This window comes from Lampetra fluviatilis, chromosome 2 (assembly GCF_964198595.1).
Source record: "Lampetra fluviatilis chromosome 2, kcLamFluv1.1, whole genome shotgun sequence".
Lineage (NCBI taxonomy): Eukaryota > Metazoa > Chordata > Hyperoartia > Petromyzontiformes > Petromyzontidae > Lampetra > Lampetra fluviatilis.
This window is the reverse complement of record NC_136276.1, coordinates 35,942,381-35,959,301: the sequence shown is the minus strand read 5'-3', so window position 1 is coordinate 35,959,301 and position 16,921 is coordinate 35,942,381. Positions and strand designations below refer to the sequence as shown.

The 16,921-nt window shown below is 51.2% G+C and overlaps 1 protein-coding gene across 1 annotated transcript in view; it reads left to right on the top strand.

Moving 5' to 3' along the window:
• Positions 1–16,921, top strand: part of MYOM1 (myomesin 1) — a 38,313-nt gene that overhangs the window by 13,675 nt on the left and 7,717 nt on the right. Inside the window, exons 10-25 of the mRNA XM_078866544.1 lie at positions 2,344–2,505; positions 3,166–3,301; positions 3,523–3,722; positions 4,487–4,543; positions 4,721–4,845; positions 7,227–7,410; positions 7,852–8,023; positions 8,727–8,848; positions 10,038–10,234; positions 10,940–11,066; positions 12,553–12,743; positions 13,475–13,589; positions 14,737–14,899; positions 15,156–15,262; positions 15,583–15,627; positions 16,770–16,906. Of these exons, the coding sequence (XP_078722670.1) occupies positions 2,344–2,505; positions 3,166–3,301; positions 3,523–3,722; positions 4,487–4,543; positions 4,721–4,845; positions 7,227–7,410; positions 7,852–8,023; positions 8,727–8,848; positions 10,038–10,234; positions 10,940–11,066; positions 12,553–12,743; positions 13,475–13,589; positions 14,737–14,899; positions 15,156–15,262; positions 15,583–15,627; positions 16,770–16,906 (2,240 nt within the window). The remainder of the gene's footprint in view (positions 1–2,343; positions 2,506–3,165; positions 3,302–3,522; positions 3,723–4,486; positions 4,544–4,720; positions 4,846–7,226; positions 7,411–7,851; positions 8,024–8,726; positions 8,849–10,037; positions 10,235–10,939; positions 11,067–12,552; positions 12,744–13,474; positions 13,590–14,736; positions 14,900–15,155; positions 15,263–15,582; positions 15,628–16,769; positions 16,907–16,921) is intronic.

Sequence of the window (16,921 nt, the reverse complement as noted above, 5' to 3'; positions counted from 1 at the left end):
GCGATCGCTTTGCCTTTGCCGACGCGAGGCTTCTGAGAAGGATTTCTGCTCACGCGCTTTCATTAAATTGCAACCACCACATTGTCCTCTCTCAACGCAGTCCTCAGGCACGAGCCACTGCCATTCAAGGCGCTGCTATTGTGATTTGTGCGCGAGCACCCAATGCCAGCGCAGAATCACCGACACAAATATCCGGTTGTTTGAAATAATGCAAATTAGTCGTTATAGATGTCTTATTCCTTTAAATGTCATGAATCTATTATTTATCTTTTTAACAACAATACGGACAAGAAGAGCAGCAGGGAACACGTCCTTCAGGAGGCCCACGCACACAACGAGAGTCGCTCTCCGGCTGTGAACGGGCAGTCGGGAGAACAATAGACGGGATGGGGAAATGGGATCGGAGGATGGGGAGCTGCAAGGGGGCTGCAGGAGGGTGCAGGAGGCTGCAGGGGTGGGTGCAAGGGGGGGGGGGGTGCAGAGGGGGGTGCAGGGGGGGTGCAGGGAGGTGAAAGAAGAGAGAGAACATGTCTTGGAGAAATCACATAATGGAGGAAAAGTCTAAAGTTGCTTTTTCAATAAAATTCTTGATTTTAGTCGTCGTGACTATGATTAATTAATATCAAGTTTCGTTTTTTTTATTTAAAGCGCAGCCCCAAAAAAACATGAAGATTGGCAATATGTAAAGCATGCGCAGTATTGTTCCCGCAAGTATGTTGGTATTAAAATGTGATTTCACTGGAACAATTAATTGGATAATTGATTAAAATTTCTCAGGCCGGTTTATATTACACACGCATATTAAAAGAAACAATAAATCCCAGCCCTTCTCAATCCGTCAATGCACGAAGGCCTCGACTGCCATACACAAACACAGACACGCCGACTGCGTTCAGCGTTTGCAAACGAAGCACAGGCCATGTGAAGTGTGCGTGAAAAAACTGTTTACGGGAAAACATAGAAAAAAAGTATGCAGTCGGCATGTGCAGGGCCACTGTTCAGGGAAGGCAATTAACCTGCAGTGAGAGGATTCAGCAAAAATCTCTGTAGTTTAAAGTCACATCTCCAGAACACTAATCCATCAAGGTTATGGCACTCCCCCCCCCCCCCTCCTATTGTATGGCGGCGTTGATGCATCACCGTCACCCGAATGCATCCCAGTCAATTCAGCCGCTACAGCTTTTAACACGGCTTAGTTTTTTTTTTTAACATGCATGCAGTGGTGTCTAAATGGAAAATTATTAATTCATCGTCCTCGCACTATTACACATTTTACAAGCGGCGCTTCCAATTACACAGTGATATTGACAACCCCAGGGCTCATTTACAGAGACCGCCATGAATCACGGTCATCACCGCTGGCCCGCGCCCCTGTGAGAGAAGCCCCCGTATTGATGCTCCACGCCGCATTACAGATGGGTCAGGCCGTTGTGCATTGCCTACAAAGAGATCATTGAATAAAAATGTTGCGGGAACGCCGGCAATATTCGTTGAACAGAGGAGATATTTAGCAAAGCAGCAAGCGCTGACATGGCCGAGATCCCGTGTTCGAACCCAGGCATCATCCGCCTGTGATCAAGCCGTATTCTCAAGTGTAGCTAGTTCATGATCTCAGCCCAGTCGCCAATGACTGTGCATAGACTATGGCATTTCTGCTTTTATTTTGGCTGAATTCCAGCTCTGAAATTTTAAATTTTTGTTTGTACCACCGGGAACATGATTCTCAATGGCAGAGTAGCTGGTGAAATGCTCCTCTTTACCGTGTGGATCAGAGGTCACTTGAAGGCGTCTCAGAGGTAGCTCTGTGATACCCAATTCCGTGGCCCATTTTCTAACATGAAGGCTGCACTCTTTTGCAAGAAATCTGTTTCGATACTCATGTCGTGATTGAGACAACACAAACGGCATAGAACTGGGAAATCAAGATTTTTTTTTTTTTAAACATCGCGCACTATTGTTCAGACAAATGCGACACAAGGGACTCACCTGTCGTAGGCATAGCAATCACGTTTTGCAGGCGGGGATACTGCACCAAGGCCCATACCCCAGGCACAAAGGGGCAACATTTAATTCCTTGCACAAGGCCCCATGCCAACTACGCTACGTTGTTGTGACCACTTGTGCCCACCTGTGACCACGCTGTGACCACCGATGATCACCTGTGACCACCTATGACCACCTATGACCACCTGTGACCATGCTATGACCCCGCTGTGATCACCAGTGACTACCTGTGATCACCAGTGACTACCTGTGCCCACTTGTGCCCACCTGTGACAACCTGTGACCACCTATGCCCACTTGTGACCACCTGTGACTACGCTGCGCCCATCCGCGTGGCAGATGTTCCGCTGGTGGATTCCAAATGGCTGAAGGTGACTTTCAACGAGGGCCGGGCGACGCTGACGCTGCCCCACGTCAACAAGGAGGACGAGGGCCTCTACACGGTCCGCGTCACGGCCGGACGCCAGTTTCAGGAGCACAGCGCCTACTTCTTCGTCAGAGGTGCGCGGAGAGACTCGCGTCTCACGCACCGTCGCGTCTCACCCACCGTCGCGTCTCACCCACCGTCGCGTCTCACCCACAGCATTTTTAGAATAATAATAATAATAATAATCTGATTTCATATGGCATCGTTACTGCAGATCGCATCTAAAAATGCGAGAACATAAAAAACCACGTGAACATCACGTGGCTCAGTTGCCAATTAAATGACCAAAAACAATATTTAGGGGGTAATCCAAGTGTGGTCTTCTGAGGTCGTCCACGCATTGAGCATTTCTCCTCTCAAGCTTTGCGCCACGCACTCTTGCGGGCGTCTTGAGGCGTTTAAACACGCGACAAAAGCTTGAAAGAAGAATGCAACCTGATCTGGAAGACCACAGTTTGGATTTCGGGTGGCTGCCAAAATCTCCTTGCTATATTAAGAAGGCAAACATTAATTGCTTTCAAGACTTTGACTGAAACGCAGATTAAAAAACGGAAGTCACTGAGGTTATGATCTACACCAAAAATGAAAGAACTGTCAATTCGGTGGTCACGTTGATGCCCTGTTCACCTTCATATAAATATTCATGAACGTTATTTGAAAGCCATAAGTTCGAGTAAGGCAGGGTTGCATGTCCTCCGCTGGCCGGATGCTCACCGTCGGACCGGTGCTCACAGATGGGGAGATGGTGGGCTACCCCGGCTCCCCTCTCGACGTGGAGTGCCTGGAGGTGAACAAGGACTATATCATCATCACCTGGAAGCAGCCGAGCGCCGACGGCGGCAGCGCCATCATCGGCTTCTTCATCGACAAGTACCCTCCTCGCCTCTGCCACGATCCGCGTGGCATTCGACCAATCACAGCACGATTCACTTCACGTTTTTCGCGCACCGATTGCACACGTGCAGCCCTTTTGTCACTCCACGGCTGAATTCGTAACAATTGTTCACAGTAACAATTGTATCGGTGATAATGAAGGAGTCGCTGGCAAGGTTCGCACACACCCTGTGCCCCCCCCCTGCCTTTGTCCCCAGGCGGGAGGTGGGCACGGACCTCTGGCTGCAGTGCAACGACACGCCGGTGAAGTTCGCCCGCTACCCCGTGACGGGGCTGGTGGAGGGCCGCTCCTACCAGTTCCGCGTGCGTGGGGTCAACGCCTCGGGCATCGGCCGGCCGTCGCGCGCCTCCATCCCCACGGCAGCTCTGGACCCGCTGGACCGTGCGCGCATGAAAGGCACGGCCGCCGTCTGTGTTTGCCGGGGGGTAGAAAGGGGCGCCCGGCTCTGTCAGGCGGAGCGCGCGGTGGCCGGGCGGCTCAGAGGTCGCGCCGCTGAGACGGCGCCGCAGGCATCCTGGGGTCACCGACGAGTGTCGCCCGCCTGGGTTTCGACCGGGTTCTCGACTGTTGCGAGTTCATGAGTTGATAGACTCGGTCTCGTCAAAATTACTTCTCACAAACAACAACAAAAAAAACACCACGCTGATTTGGTTCTCAGAAGCAGAATATGTATTTATACTGGAAGAATCCGATGAGCTATGAAGCTCTTTTCACATATGTCCAGTAGGGGTTGGTCAGAACGTTAAGTAATTTCTGCATGAGATGGCCTGGTGGCCTATAGGTCAGAGTGCTTGTTGTTGAGTGTGGGGTTCAGGCGTCAGTGATTAAATTTTGATTTAAAGCTTTCGTGACTGCAGGGATTCATCTTCTTGGTTCTTTCGGTAAAGTCACGTAGAAGGGAGTTCATGACTTCAGACCAAAATTATTTCACCTTGCATATGACAATCTTTCCAGAGAATTTTTTTTTTTGTTCAATAAAATACAATTATCCGTGAATCTATTATGAGTCTAGAACAAGCTCCCAACCGTTCGGTTACGGTCAATGTTAAATATCCTAGACGTTAAAATGTGGCAGTTGTGTATGTCTGCATATGCACACTAATCTGGTATTCGTTAACAAACCAAAAATAACATTCACGTAAACATTTTCTCTTGAACAGGAGGACCCATCGCTCCGTGGACTGGACAGATTATTGTTACAGAGGAGGAGCCAGATGGTGAGACGCACGACGGCAGTGCGAGGGCATCACATCTAACGAACCCTCTCGAACACGGCCAACATTACATTTGAACCGCGGTCATTTATTTAAAGACTCCACCGTTCCAGCTCCCACGCGTAAATGACATTGACGTGATGGCGATGTGAACGCTTTGCGTGTGTGACCACCTCCCAGAGGGCCGCATCCCGGGACCCCCGACGGAGCTCTCCATCACGGAGGCCACCAGGAACTACATCGTGCTGTCGTGGAAGCCGCCGGTCATGCGAGGCAGCGAGGGCATCATGTACTACATCGAAAAGGTAGCACGCCGATTACAGGGGCGGAGGCCGCCGTGGCTTATAAAAGCTGGTCGGTGGAGTCGGTGCAGGCAACGTGCGCGTGTTAAGGACATCATCATCATCATCGTCATCATAGTCCTCTCATCCTCAACCACGACTGCTGACTGGAGGCCTCGCCAAGTCGTTACCATGCCCCATGGTCCCACCATGCAGCAATCCACAGTAGCTGCGACACAAGCTGATTGCATTGCTCCACCCCCCACCCACCCAACCAGCCCCCCCCTCCCCGACCTGCACGCCTCTCCATTATTATTATTGATCATCGGCATGTTAAGGACATGTTGAGTCGTTATACCACATCTGCCAGCTTCTGCATTGCACACTCACTCGCCCTATCCGCCATTATGTTAATTGCACGAGTGTCCATATGAGAGTAGGGGATGTTGCTGCTGTTGATGGCCAGCACACTGCACCTGCAACCCAGAGGTTCAATTCAATCTCACGGTGGACAAGTTTGTTAAAGTCCTCCCACCTCTGTCCACACAGCAGTGGATTTGGGGTCACCACAGTTCGTCGGGCGGCAGGTGCGTGTCGTGGGGTCAAGCGTGGCCACCCCACTTCTTTGGATACGCCTGGAAAAGTAGGCCAAACACCCTCTAGATGGACTTCCTTGAGCTCCATTTCGTGGACGCCCTTTGCGCCTAACAGTGGCATACGCAAGTAATTGCAGGGCTGCACCTTTACCTTTGAGTCACTTTCCGTCCTGTCCACCAGTTTTTTCCTTGCTCACGCACCGAATTTTCCATTGCATTCACGAAGCAAGCGTCTGTACTGGAGCGGCCTCACGAAATAAACTGTTCTTTAGGTTAGATGCATTGCCAACATTACCATTAATTAAAAATTCGCCCCAAAAATAACATCAGCCCTAGCCAAGTGAAGCATAAGTATATACCGCTGTAAGAGTTGAGCAGCACATCGTGTTCCATTTGGCACCAGAACTACTCACGGTTTCACCTCTCCACTGTCTCACTTTGCCCCTCGGGTGATTTCTCACCTCTGTGTGTGGAGCGCATGGATCATGAAGGCTCGATAATGACACAACTATTAGACAAAGACAAAGATCCCACTGTAGTAGGATCTTTTATTTTTCGCACGTGCTGTTAGCGAGCACCTATTAAGACCCGATACAACACACAAGGAGGTGTCCAGCCACCTTTGTCTCCCCGTGCTAGGTACTCATTTAAAGCTGAGTCAACCTAGGGGAGGCCCCAGACCGGCTCAGATATTTGCCACTAATAACCTTGGGCGGGTTTCAAACCCAGGTTGCCGATTTTGTGGCACGGTGTGCAAACCACTGCACCGCCACTCTCAAAAAAAAAAAACCTCGAAAAGTCGCAGACACATGGACGGGCATGAGCAGGGGGTTAGACACGACGGGACCGGAACACATGGTGTGCTCTAATTTAAGACGAACCTGGCAAATACGTGACCTCCTCGGAATAAATAGCTTGCATAAATGTCGCTATTTACGACCTTTGTTGGCGAACGTTGGTTGTCCACCCCATATGCTCAAACATATGTGTGGACATTAATCACACTGGAGTTATTTCTTTTGCTTCCCACCGGGATTTTTTGATGCCCTATAATACCATGAATAATTTTGCTGGCTCCTCGCCCAATCTGCCACGGAATCGCCACGTACGACAAACACACCGTCTGGCAGCCTGTCTTAAACCCGAGCCAAGGCGCCGGGGTGGAGTTCTTAAATCAATTAAAGGTGGAACAACAACAAAGCCACGAGAGTCGTGCCACGTGTGTTGTTGTGTTGTATTAAGTAAACATGAGCAGGGCTCCATTATTTGTTTTCACATTTAAATAACTGCTTTAGTCCATCGGACTATCGGCTTTCCAGAACAATATTACCCAGCAGCATTTTGTTTAAGCATGAACATTATCAACCGGTTTTGACCTTCTAGGTCTCATCAGCAGACTCAAGCTTTAACACGTCAGCTTTTTCTCGACCAATATCATCCATAATATAGTTTTTGTTTGGGTTAGATCACGTAAATATAAACCCGCCACCACCCGACACAGCCACTTAATAAGGCTTGTCATGTAAACAGAACGTGGCCAATTCGACACTAGTACAGCACACCGGTGTGTTGGAGAGCCAAGCCACAACATTTACAATTGGAGTACGACGTTTCGCCAGGAATTACAACTAGCTTCATCAGGCGACAGCCGCATCTGACCCTTCTCACAAATCCGTCTGTACCCTCGGTTCAGTCCCCAGTGAGTCGGACACGCGGCGTCGTACCGCGAATGTTTGCCGCACGCGTGCTGGCGGTTGTCTAACGGGAGGGCGCGTGCGTTCTGTGCGCGTGCGTTCTGTGCGCCACCAGTCGACGGGCGGGGAGGACAACTGGCACCGCATCAACGACGAGCTGCCCCTCAAGTCCCCGCGCTTCGCGCTCTTCGACGTGGTCGTGGGCCAGGCGTACGCCTTCCGCGTGCGCACGTGCAACTCCAGCGGCATCAGCGAGCCCTCGGAGACCACGCACCACATCACCGTGGGGGACAAGCTCGGTACAAACCGCGCAACTGGGATCACACAGCAGCAGCAGCAGGAGGGGTGCAATGGTTGCTGCTGCTGCTGCCGCTCGCAGCCCTGTGCTGCGTACACCTTGCGATGCACACGGACAGCTGCCGCTGGGGGATCCCTTTGGTTAAAATGCAGCAGGGCATTGCAGTGGATGACGTGAGATTGATGTAATGCGGCATCGAAGCGCCCTATGAAAGCACATCCTTATCCTTCGTGACAATTAGTCCTAACCATGGAATTAAAGATGTTGAGTGAAGAAGAATTGTTGAATGCTTGCGATCCCACCTGGCCAGGCCGTCTCCCTCCATAGATCGGGGCCACTTCCACATTGTCACTCCCGAGGTGACGGGGGGGTGGCAGGCGGGAAGACGAATACCCCGTACGTGAAATCGGAGTGAACCGGCCACGTGGAATTGTCCCGACAGAAATCCCGTCGCCGCCCAGCGACGTGGTCTGCAGTCGGAACACCCGGAGCTCGGTGGTCGTGTCGTGGAAGGAGTCGCCGACTGCGGACGTCGTGGGGTACTACATCGACTCCAAGCTGCAGGGCACAGACACGTGGGTGCCCTGCAACAACAAACCCGTCACAGGCACCAGGTACGAGCGCACACTCACGCGCATTCACGCGCACACACACGCACGCAGACACACAGGCGTGGGCCTCGTCACTTGTTATTCCCTTTGCTGCTGCTGCTGCTTTTCCAACGCCATCATCATCAGCAGCAGCATCCACTGGTGGATGGAGTCTGCCCCAAGCCGTCACAATCTCTCACGGTCCTGCACTGCAACAATCCATGTCGCCTCCGCACATGAACGGATCAACCGATCCATCTCCACGGTGGACGTGACCTCGGGTGTTTTTCCTCTTTTGGCTGCCACTGTTGTGATTCTTGACCAGTGGCCAACATATCCTCATGCCGAGACCGTGTTCTGCCCAACTTCACTGCATATGTTCTCTTATCCACGTGCTCCTCTTATTGGATAAACCTGGAACACTATTTGCAGTAATTCTTCCAAAATTATTTGGCTGGAGATGCAACGGTCATAAGTCATCCTCTGCAACATTATCAAGGACGCTTGATAATGGCCGAGCTGTGGGCATCTGTGTCTACACGCAATACATTCAGTTGTCCGATTCTGCTCCAGGGGAGAAGACGAGCCCATTATTTAGTTGTGTCTTGCTACAAAAGGCAGACAACAAATGTGCTCACAGAGGATAATTTCCACCTTCACTGCTTGTACTTTAGTTTCATTCGTGCCCCCCCTCTCCAACCACTTTCCCCCACTCCCACCCCCCCAGGTTCACGGTGCACGGGCTAGTGGAGGGGGAGACGTACACGCTGCGCGTCAAGGCCGTGAACGCCGCCGACGTGAGCGCACCATCGCCCGAGTCCGAGCCCATCATGGTCCGTGCCACCATCAGTACGTACCGCGACGCTCCCCTGCACCCCACGCCGACATTAGCGGAGGGGGGGGGGCTATCACTGGATCCTATTTTCTGGGGGGGGGGGGCAAAGGGGAATATTACCCCCACCTCCCACCCCTCTACCCCACCGAAATGTTTGAATGGCCATTTTTAGATTCTTCATGAAGAGTAAAAGTTGATCGCCACGTCGGATGTGCTGCACAAGAAGCGCTCCATAATGTCTGTTTCATCGGCAGTGAAAGCAGAGGAAGAGGGAGAATGTAACGTCGCCTTGAGTACTATTGGTAGGAAACCCCACTGGGTTTGCCACAGCCCGCAACAGTGACGACTGATATCCACACAGTCATTCGAGCGCAAACTTGGAGAATAGGTTCAAGTTGCCTATCAAACTCGGGTCGCCGGGTTCGTAGCGCAGCGCGCGAACCGCGGCACTGCCGCTCGCCCACACGCTGCCTGCTCGCTGCTGCCAAAGCACTGGCGTTTCTAGAGGCCCTCTTTGATGGCCAGTGACACTCAGATGTTGCAATCCCTTGACTGTAATATGCTTAATGACCCGGACAAAAACATGTGCCGCTGTCCATTATTAATGAGTGACTCAGCTGAAATTAATTATTTAAGTGCCTTATGCTTGCACTTACGTGTACATCGCAGTATTAAGACTCCTAATCCCAGCTTGAATTCTATCCGGTTGGGTTATGGGTGTTTGAGTCTCGTGGCAAGTCAACTGTGTAATGCGTTACAATATCCAGGGGCTTATCTGTCCACCCACTGGGGCCATCGCTCGTCACAAGGAGCCGGCTAGCGCCTGCGCCCATCGCATCGCGCTCAGTGGGGGCGTGTGAGATATTTATTCAATTCTGAAAGCTCGCCAAGTGTGTGAATATTATACCTAATTCCACTATAATTAAGCGGCCAGACACCTAACCGGCACAAAACCTCAATTTAATAAAGAAATACCATTGTGAAGTATAAAAATCTTTGCAAAATACGTTTTAGGAAAATGGCTAGGCGAGCAGGGCGCAGAATTGTTTGGTTTGCTGGTTGCGTGGCTGATCGCGCAATTGCCAATCGCGCCCGATCCGACGTCCGCCCACCGCACCGGGCGGCCTGCCTGGACAAACGCTGTCCCTCGCGTCGAGCCGGCGGACACGGCCGTGACCGTACCGGCCCCGGGCCTCCCCGCAGGCCACCCGTCGGCTCCCTACGCGCTCGCCATCCTGGAGAGCGTGAAGGACTCCATCGTGCTCGAGTGGAAGGCGCCCAAGTTCTCGGGCGAGACGCCCATCACGGGCTACTACGTGGACTACTACCACGTGCACGAGGACGGGTCCGGGACCTGGCACGAGGCCAACGTCCGCGCCGTCGGCGAGCGCATGTACAGGGTGAGCGAGCGGCCACGCGGGGCGCGCAGTCGCACCATCGGCTGAGCACGGGGGCCTTCAAAGGCAACGGAAATGTCAATCGGCCGGCAACAAGAGGGAACCGTCTAAGGTCGTGACGGGAGATAAGATTGTCGTGCGCTTTGTTGAGTTGAGCCGAGGTTATTATGAGGGCTTTGGGGGGAAAGAGACAGTGGGAGGGAATTATAAAGTTGGGCGGTGCGAGGGAAGAAGCCGAGAGAGGAGTGAGGTGACCTGCAGTGTGGTGGTGGTTGAATGACATCGTGGGAATTAGAGAATTAAATGGATTGCTAAACTGGTAATAACAATTATTTACACTTGTAAGGCGCATATCATCCGTAGATCCCAATTTTCTTCATTTGCCAGTTACACCGCAAAACGTTTGACAAAGGCACTAATTTAATGGGTAATAGCATTTTATTTAGAAACTTTAATTGGTGGTTATTTCGTAAATATTTTGTCACGAAATCAAACGTGAAAGAAAATATAATTAACGCACCAAGCGAATATCGTGGGACCTTACGTTGCACGGGGCACGCCGAGTAGGATCACCTTGTAGCGCGTACGCACGGAGACCGCCGAGTATCTACAACGGCGCACAGAGCCCACGCGGGCCGTGTGCCCGTGGCTCACGCTGCCCATCGCTAACCATCGCTGCCCATCGCTGCCCATTGCTCGCTGCTACAGGTCACCGAGCTGAAGGAAAACCTCGTGTACAAGTTCCGAGTGCGAGCTGGCAACAAGGCTGGCGTGGGGCCAGCTTCCGACTCCAGCGAAAGCATCAAGTGCGAGGAATGGACATTGGCAGTGCCAGGTTCGTTTAAGTTTAATTTTGGTTTTTTTTGTCCATGGCCTCTAAGTTTTAGTGGTTATAATAACAATAAAAGTTCAGTGCATTTGGTACCCGCGCTGTCGTTCATATAGTGCGAGGCAATCACCGAGGAAGGAAGATGTGTTTCACAGACGTAGACTGCAGTGGTTTCACAGTAGGTGGGCGATGTGACTACGTACCCCAAATTAGTAATTTCTAGGTAATTTCCAAATGTGGCGGATTTGGTACCACTGTAACGCTGGCACGCAATGGCCTACTCTTTTCTGGCATCCGCTGTGAAGCAGACGCCCCGCACATTTTGTGCACCAGCAGCGATAACCAGGGTGGCCCACTGGATTGTTCTAACCGTGAACCCCTGTGACAAGTGGCACACGTGTTCCCGTTCGGCCACTGCGGCTTGCCGCGTGAGACCGGGCAACACAGCCACCGCGTTCTCCGATGCAATATATTTCCTTTAACTTAAGGGAAAGTTGGTGGCTGCATGTGATAATACCTAGGATATGGTAACTAATGGTACAGGCGTTTACACGATTATTACTCTTCACAATACAGTGCTACGTACATAATACGTTTCAATTTACCGTTTGAGATATTGTACAAAAACGCTTGCGTGGCCACATTCAAGAGAAAGAAATAAAAAAAAAGTCCCCAATCTGGCTCTGCAGCCGCACTGATAAACGGATTCAGAAGGCACCACAGCAGCAAGCCACCATGCGATAGAGACGCCGGGCCTCCATTTGTAACTTTCCCCTAACACCGCGTGAGTCAAGCGTACGCTCTCGCTCTGATATGCACCGTGACGTAGAAGTTATGAGCAATTTATATAAATGTGTTAACGCCAACGTTTGAGCTTTTCTGAGATGACACCAAAGCATGGGTACTAATCCACGCAAACTTGGATTAAGAAATCCGAGAAATGTCTCAATGGGAATCTTTCCAAACCTTTTTATTCTTTCGCAAACATTTTCTTTATTACACAGGAAGTGAAATCACCGCACTGTACTTTAAGATGGTGTGTCCACTCCTTCACCACGCACGTGCTCCAAACTCTCTGTGATGTGAAGTCCAGCTGTGCGGGAATATCGCTACGCGTTGTATAACGCGTTGAATTTAAATGTCGTACATGATTCCATTTTCTTAAATATGTGAAACACCGGTCTTAAAAATAAAAACACCACAGGTGACATTTCGAGCAATGGCCCTTGGTGAACGATCACCGTCATTGCCGAGCCGTTGGCGACGTCACCCCAGACGCGTGCGCACAGCCTTTCCCACAACCCGTGGACCGGTCCCTGGCAGGACACGAAGTTGATCGGCAAGCCGCGTGTGGTGGGTAAAGTGCGGGCGCTCCCATCCCCACAGGGGTTCTCTCGACCCCCCTCTAGGGAAGGCCCTTCCGGCAGCAGTTCAGAACCCGAGCAAGAAATTGCAGGGCTGCGCCTTTACGTTTCCCTCTCCTCTGCTGCAGGGCCGCCGCACGACCTGCGGGTCACGGAGGTGCGCAAGGACTCGCTGGTGCTGCTGTGGGACGAGCCCGTCTACACCGGGCGCACCGTCGTCACCGGCTACTACGCCGACCTGTGCGTGGCCGGCGTCGCCAACGACAGCCTGCAGTGGAAGGGCGTCAACGAGAAAGCCACCGGCAACAAGTTCATCAAGGTGGGGCCGGCGTGCGTCGCCGGGGACACGTAGCGGGGTGCGGAACGGACGCATCGGGTCAAGTAGAGTCTCCGTGAGTCCGGCGGCCGAGGGGAAGACCTGAGGGCAGATGGCGGGAGGCTATCAGGGCCGAGCGTGGAGGTCACTGCACTGACCAGCGAGGGGAAGTATGGTCAAATGACCCCCACGACCCATACAGCCTGGGGGTGACTTCACCCAACAGCGAATTGACAAAGACTGTACGTGCATTGCAGCAGGACCTGACTTCTTGTCAGATACTGGAAATGCAAGTTCAGTGTTACGCAACATTTTTGGTCAAAAGTCGTGGCAATTTTGAGTTCTTCTCCCTTTGGCAAAGTGAAGTCAATGCTGATTACCCCCACAACGGAACGGAAACTTTATATACACAGTCAGGCACGAGCAGCACTGTGCCCAGTAGTGAGTCAGTCGCCACTAGTTGCGTCGATTTCATACCATTCGGGTAGTGTACAGTCATTCAATTTAGTTGAACGCATGTTAAATAGTAGGTTGTCAGTATTATACGTACCAGTGATTAATTAAAGCATTGTCAAAAATGGCGGATCACTGTCCATCTGTAACCTCGCCAACAAATGACCGCAATCAGGAGCCGTGGACTACCGGGAGACCCAACATCGTCCGCAGCGGGGCTGCGTCGCCGGCGTTGCGCGAGCGTGCGGATTGAACTCTCGCTGTCGCCCCGCGTCCCGCAGGTGACCGGCCTGGTGGAAGGGACGACGTACGTGTTCAGGGTCAGGGCCGAGAACATCACCGGAGTGGGCCGATGCTCCGAGGTCACGGACGCCGTTTTGGCAGAGACGCGTCCCGGTAATAGTTTAACGCTTAGTAGTAGCAGGCTTCCACGATCAATATTATTCATCATAGTTTAACACGTAGTCATAGTATCAGACTTTCACGACCAATATTATTCATAATAGTTTAACACATTAATAATAGTTTAACACGTAGTAGTATCAGTAGTAGTAGCAGGTTTCTACGACCAATATTATTCATCATAGTTTAACACGTAGTAGTAGTAGTTTCAGACTTTCACGACCAATATTATTCATAATAAAGTTTTTTTGGGGTTAGATCGCGTAAATATAAGTGTGTCGTTAACCCACCACCGCTACCCGACACAGCCACTTAATAGGGTTTGTCTTGTAAACAATACGTGCCATTTAGCTACGACTTCAGCCCACCGGTGTGTTGGAGAGTAATTCCACAACATTTACAATTTCAGTCCGACGTTTCGCCAGTAATACGCAGGGTCTCACTCAATTTGTTTCTGGGGCGCCGCTAGACCGGAGTGGAAGGTGCGTGACGGGTAGCCGCAGCCATTGTAAGAGGTCTACTGGATGTGGTGGGAATGTGAATATTTTCCGGGTTGCTGGTAGACCACGAAGTGGTATGTTACTCACGGCCACAGCCATGCCAAGAGGATTACTGTACGTGGTGCGCCAGGTATGGAAATACCCCAAGATTGCATCTTAGCCCTCAATAATTAAATAAATAATGTTATACATCGCAAAGCGGAACAATCTGCATTACATTATCAAACTTGCATTTACAAAATCACTTCATCCTGCTTTTCCTCGCATATTAATTATTTATATGTTTAATCCCGCTCTGCCTTCAACAATTGCCCTAGAGATGCGCAGCCTGCTGTGTTTTCCACTTTTTCCCCGAATAAAAAAACAATAATTTCTATACATTCTGTAGCTGTCGCGAAAGCAGCTGCAAAGTGTGACCCCTTATTTTCAGTAACGGGGACCACTCATAAAACGCAAATCTGTAAAAAAATATATACATTTCTGCAGGGTACAAAAATGTGACATGTGGCTGATGTCAAGTGGCGTCATTAAAGAGACAAGCGCACAGTGTGAAACATCATCCGGCTGAGCGGCCTGTCGCACCGACGCACGCTAATTCCCGCCATCGCGTCATCTGAACCGACGTGCGCTTTCTCCCGCAGGCACGAAGGAAGTGGTGGTGAACGTGGACGACGACGGCGTCGTCTACCTGGAGTTCGAGTGCGACAAGCTGAGCCCGACGTCCGAGTTCATCTGGTCCAAGAATTACGAAGACATTGGCGATGGGGATAAGACGAGGGTCGCCGTGGAGACCAAAGGAAACAAGTGAATACCTCGCAAAACGGACGCAACTGCAGGCGAATCTACAACTCGCTCAAGCGTGGATAAATGTGACCGCTCTCCGACGTGTGTGTCCGTCGGGTTGTGCCCCGAGCGATGCCTGGCAGCCTCTTGAAGCTTCTAGAAGCAGCTTCGAGAGCGTGGAGCGGAACGTCGGAGGTCGGACGGAACAACACGCGGCACAGCAGCACGGCTGTGAAGATATGGCTCAATAACTTGCTTTTTTCCTTGTACTTCACAGAACGAAGCTCATGTTTAAATCTCCTGACCTGGAAGACCTGGGAGTGTATTCCTGTCTCGTCACGGACACCGATGGGGTGTCTTCAAGCTACACGCTGGATGAGGACGGTAAACATGGCACGGCGATGCAGTTCAGCGCCACGTATCCGACTCGCTGGGGACCGAGGTATAGGCGGATTTTTGAACGTGTATGAGAGTGGGAAAAAAGAAAACGCTTTTGAACGTGAATAAATGCTTGACTGTGCTTTGGAAGCAAGTGAATGTAAGAGAGATTAAAAATAGAAGGCTGTACTGGGCGGTTAATTGGTCAGAGCTGGTACACGATGGTCAGATACACAAATTTGCGCTGTACGTGCAGGTACAGTACAGCTCAACTAGATTTGGCTGAACTTTGACAAGAAATACGAAACTTCTTTCTCGTTCCACAGAGCTGAAGAGGCTGCTTGAGCTCAGCTATGACCACAAGAATCCAGGTAAGAGGACATCAGAGCGAGGCTCCTGTAAAAGCATATTCTGCACGAGAAGAAACATCTGCTTAATGCGCTCTGAAGTGCTGTTGCTGGCACATACAGCACCGAAGATGGTTTACATTAGAGACACATTTAAACTATTTCGTGACGGACTGGAAAAACGTCGTGAAACAAGATACTGCGCTATTTTATTAAAGGCTTGGATGAAAGCCAAGTATTTTTCTTTCATAGCCTAACAATGTTTCAATTGTAACTTAGTAAAAAATATAACCTACTTTTTTAAACCAATAAATCTCAACTGTAAGGTGGAATGGTGGGAGCAGTGGGGGACCTGAGTTCGATTCCCAGCCAGGGTTAACATCAGTGGCAAGTCATATCTGAACTGGCCCTGGGCACCCAACCACCCCCTTCACCAACCTGCATTGACCAGCATGGTGAATTATGGTCAAACCCTTCTGAAAAAATAGTCTTGAGACTCAGTGAGGCTTTCTTGGGTAAATACATGTTATCGATTGATCTGGGGCAGCCAGGTGCGGTGAGGATGTGGAGCGGCCAGGTGTGGTGAGGATCTGGGGCAGCCAGGTTTAGTGAGGCTCGCTCGACGGATGCTTGTGATCACCTCACCGCACGCCCCTACTTGACATTCTTTTCCACTTGCACACCCGAGCTGTGCTGGGGCCGTCCCGTGCCAGTGCCGGGTTGCTTTTGCGCTGCACAATCCGAGCCGTGCCGCTTGCGTCACGTGCAATTAGTGACGTCCAGACGCGTGCTAAGATGATGCTGTGACGCTGACTTTATTGAAGGTATGATGACGTCAAACACATTGCAAACGTCATATCTCAACCGGTCCTGGGCAACCCAGCTCCCCCTTTCACAGACCAGCACTGTCCAGCATGAGGCCACGGCATGGCCACGAAGCTGATTCAGATGTCTCGTGAGGCCAGCGTAGCACGACTTGTTTCCCGGCTTGACCCTGAACATGCCAGAGGATGACCACCTGTAACGTCCTGGTCTCCGTGTTGCTGGCACGGCTTGGATGTGTGCAAGTGGCATTGGGGTAATAGCTGTTGGGCGGCATGGGCCAGAGAGCAAACCATGCAGGCACCGTTTAATTATTCCCGACTCTGCCACGTTCCCGCTCGCAGTTGTGCCGCTGCTGACGACGCTGCAAACGGAGGTTCTGGAGCAGGGCCAGGTGCGCTTCTGGCTCCAGGCTGAGAAGCTCAGCCCTGCGGGACAGGCGCACTTCGTCGTCAACGAGAAGGAAGTCGCTGCCGGAGGGGTGAGTCGCTCTAAA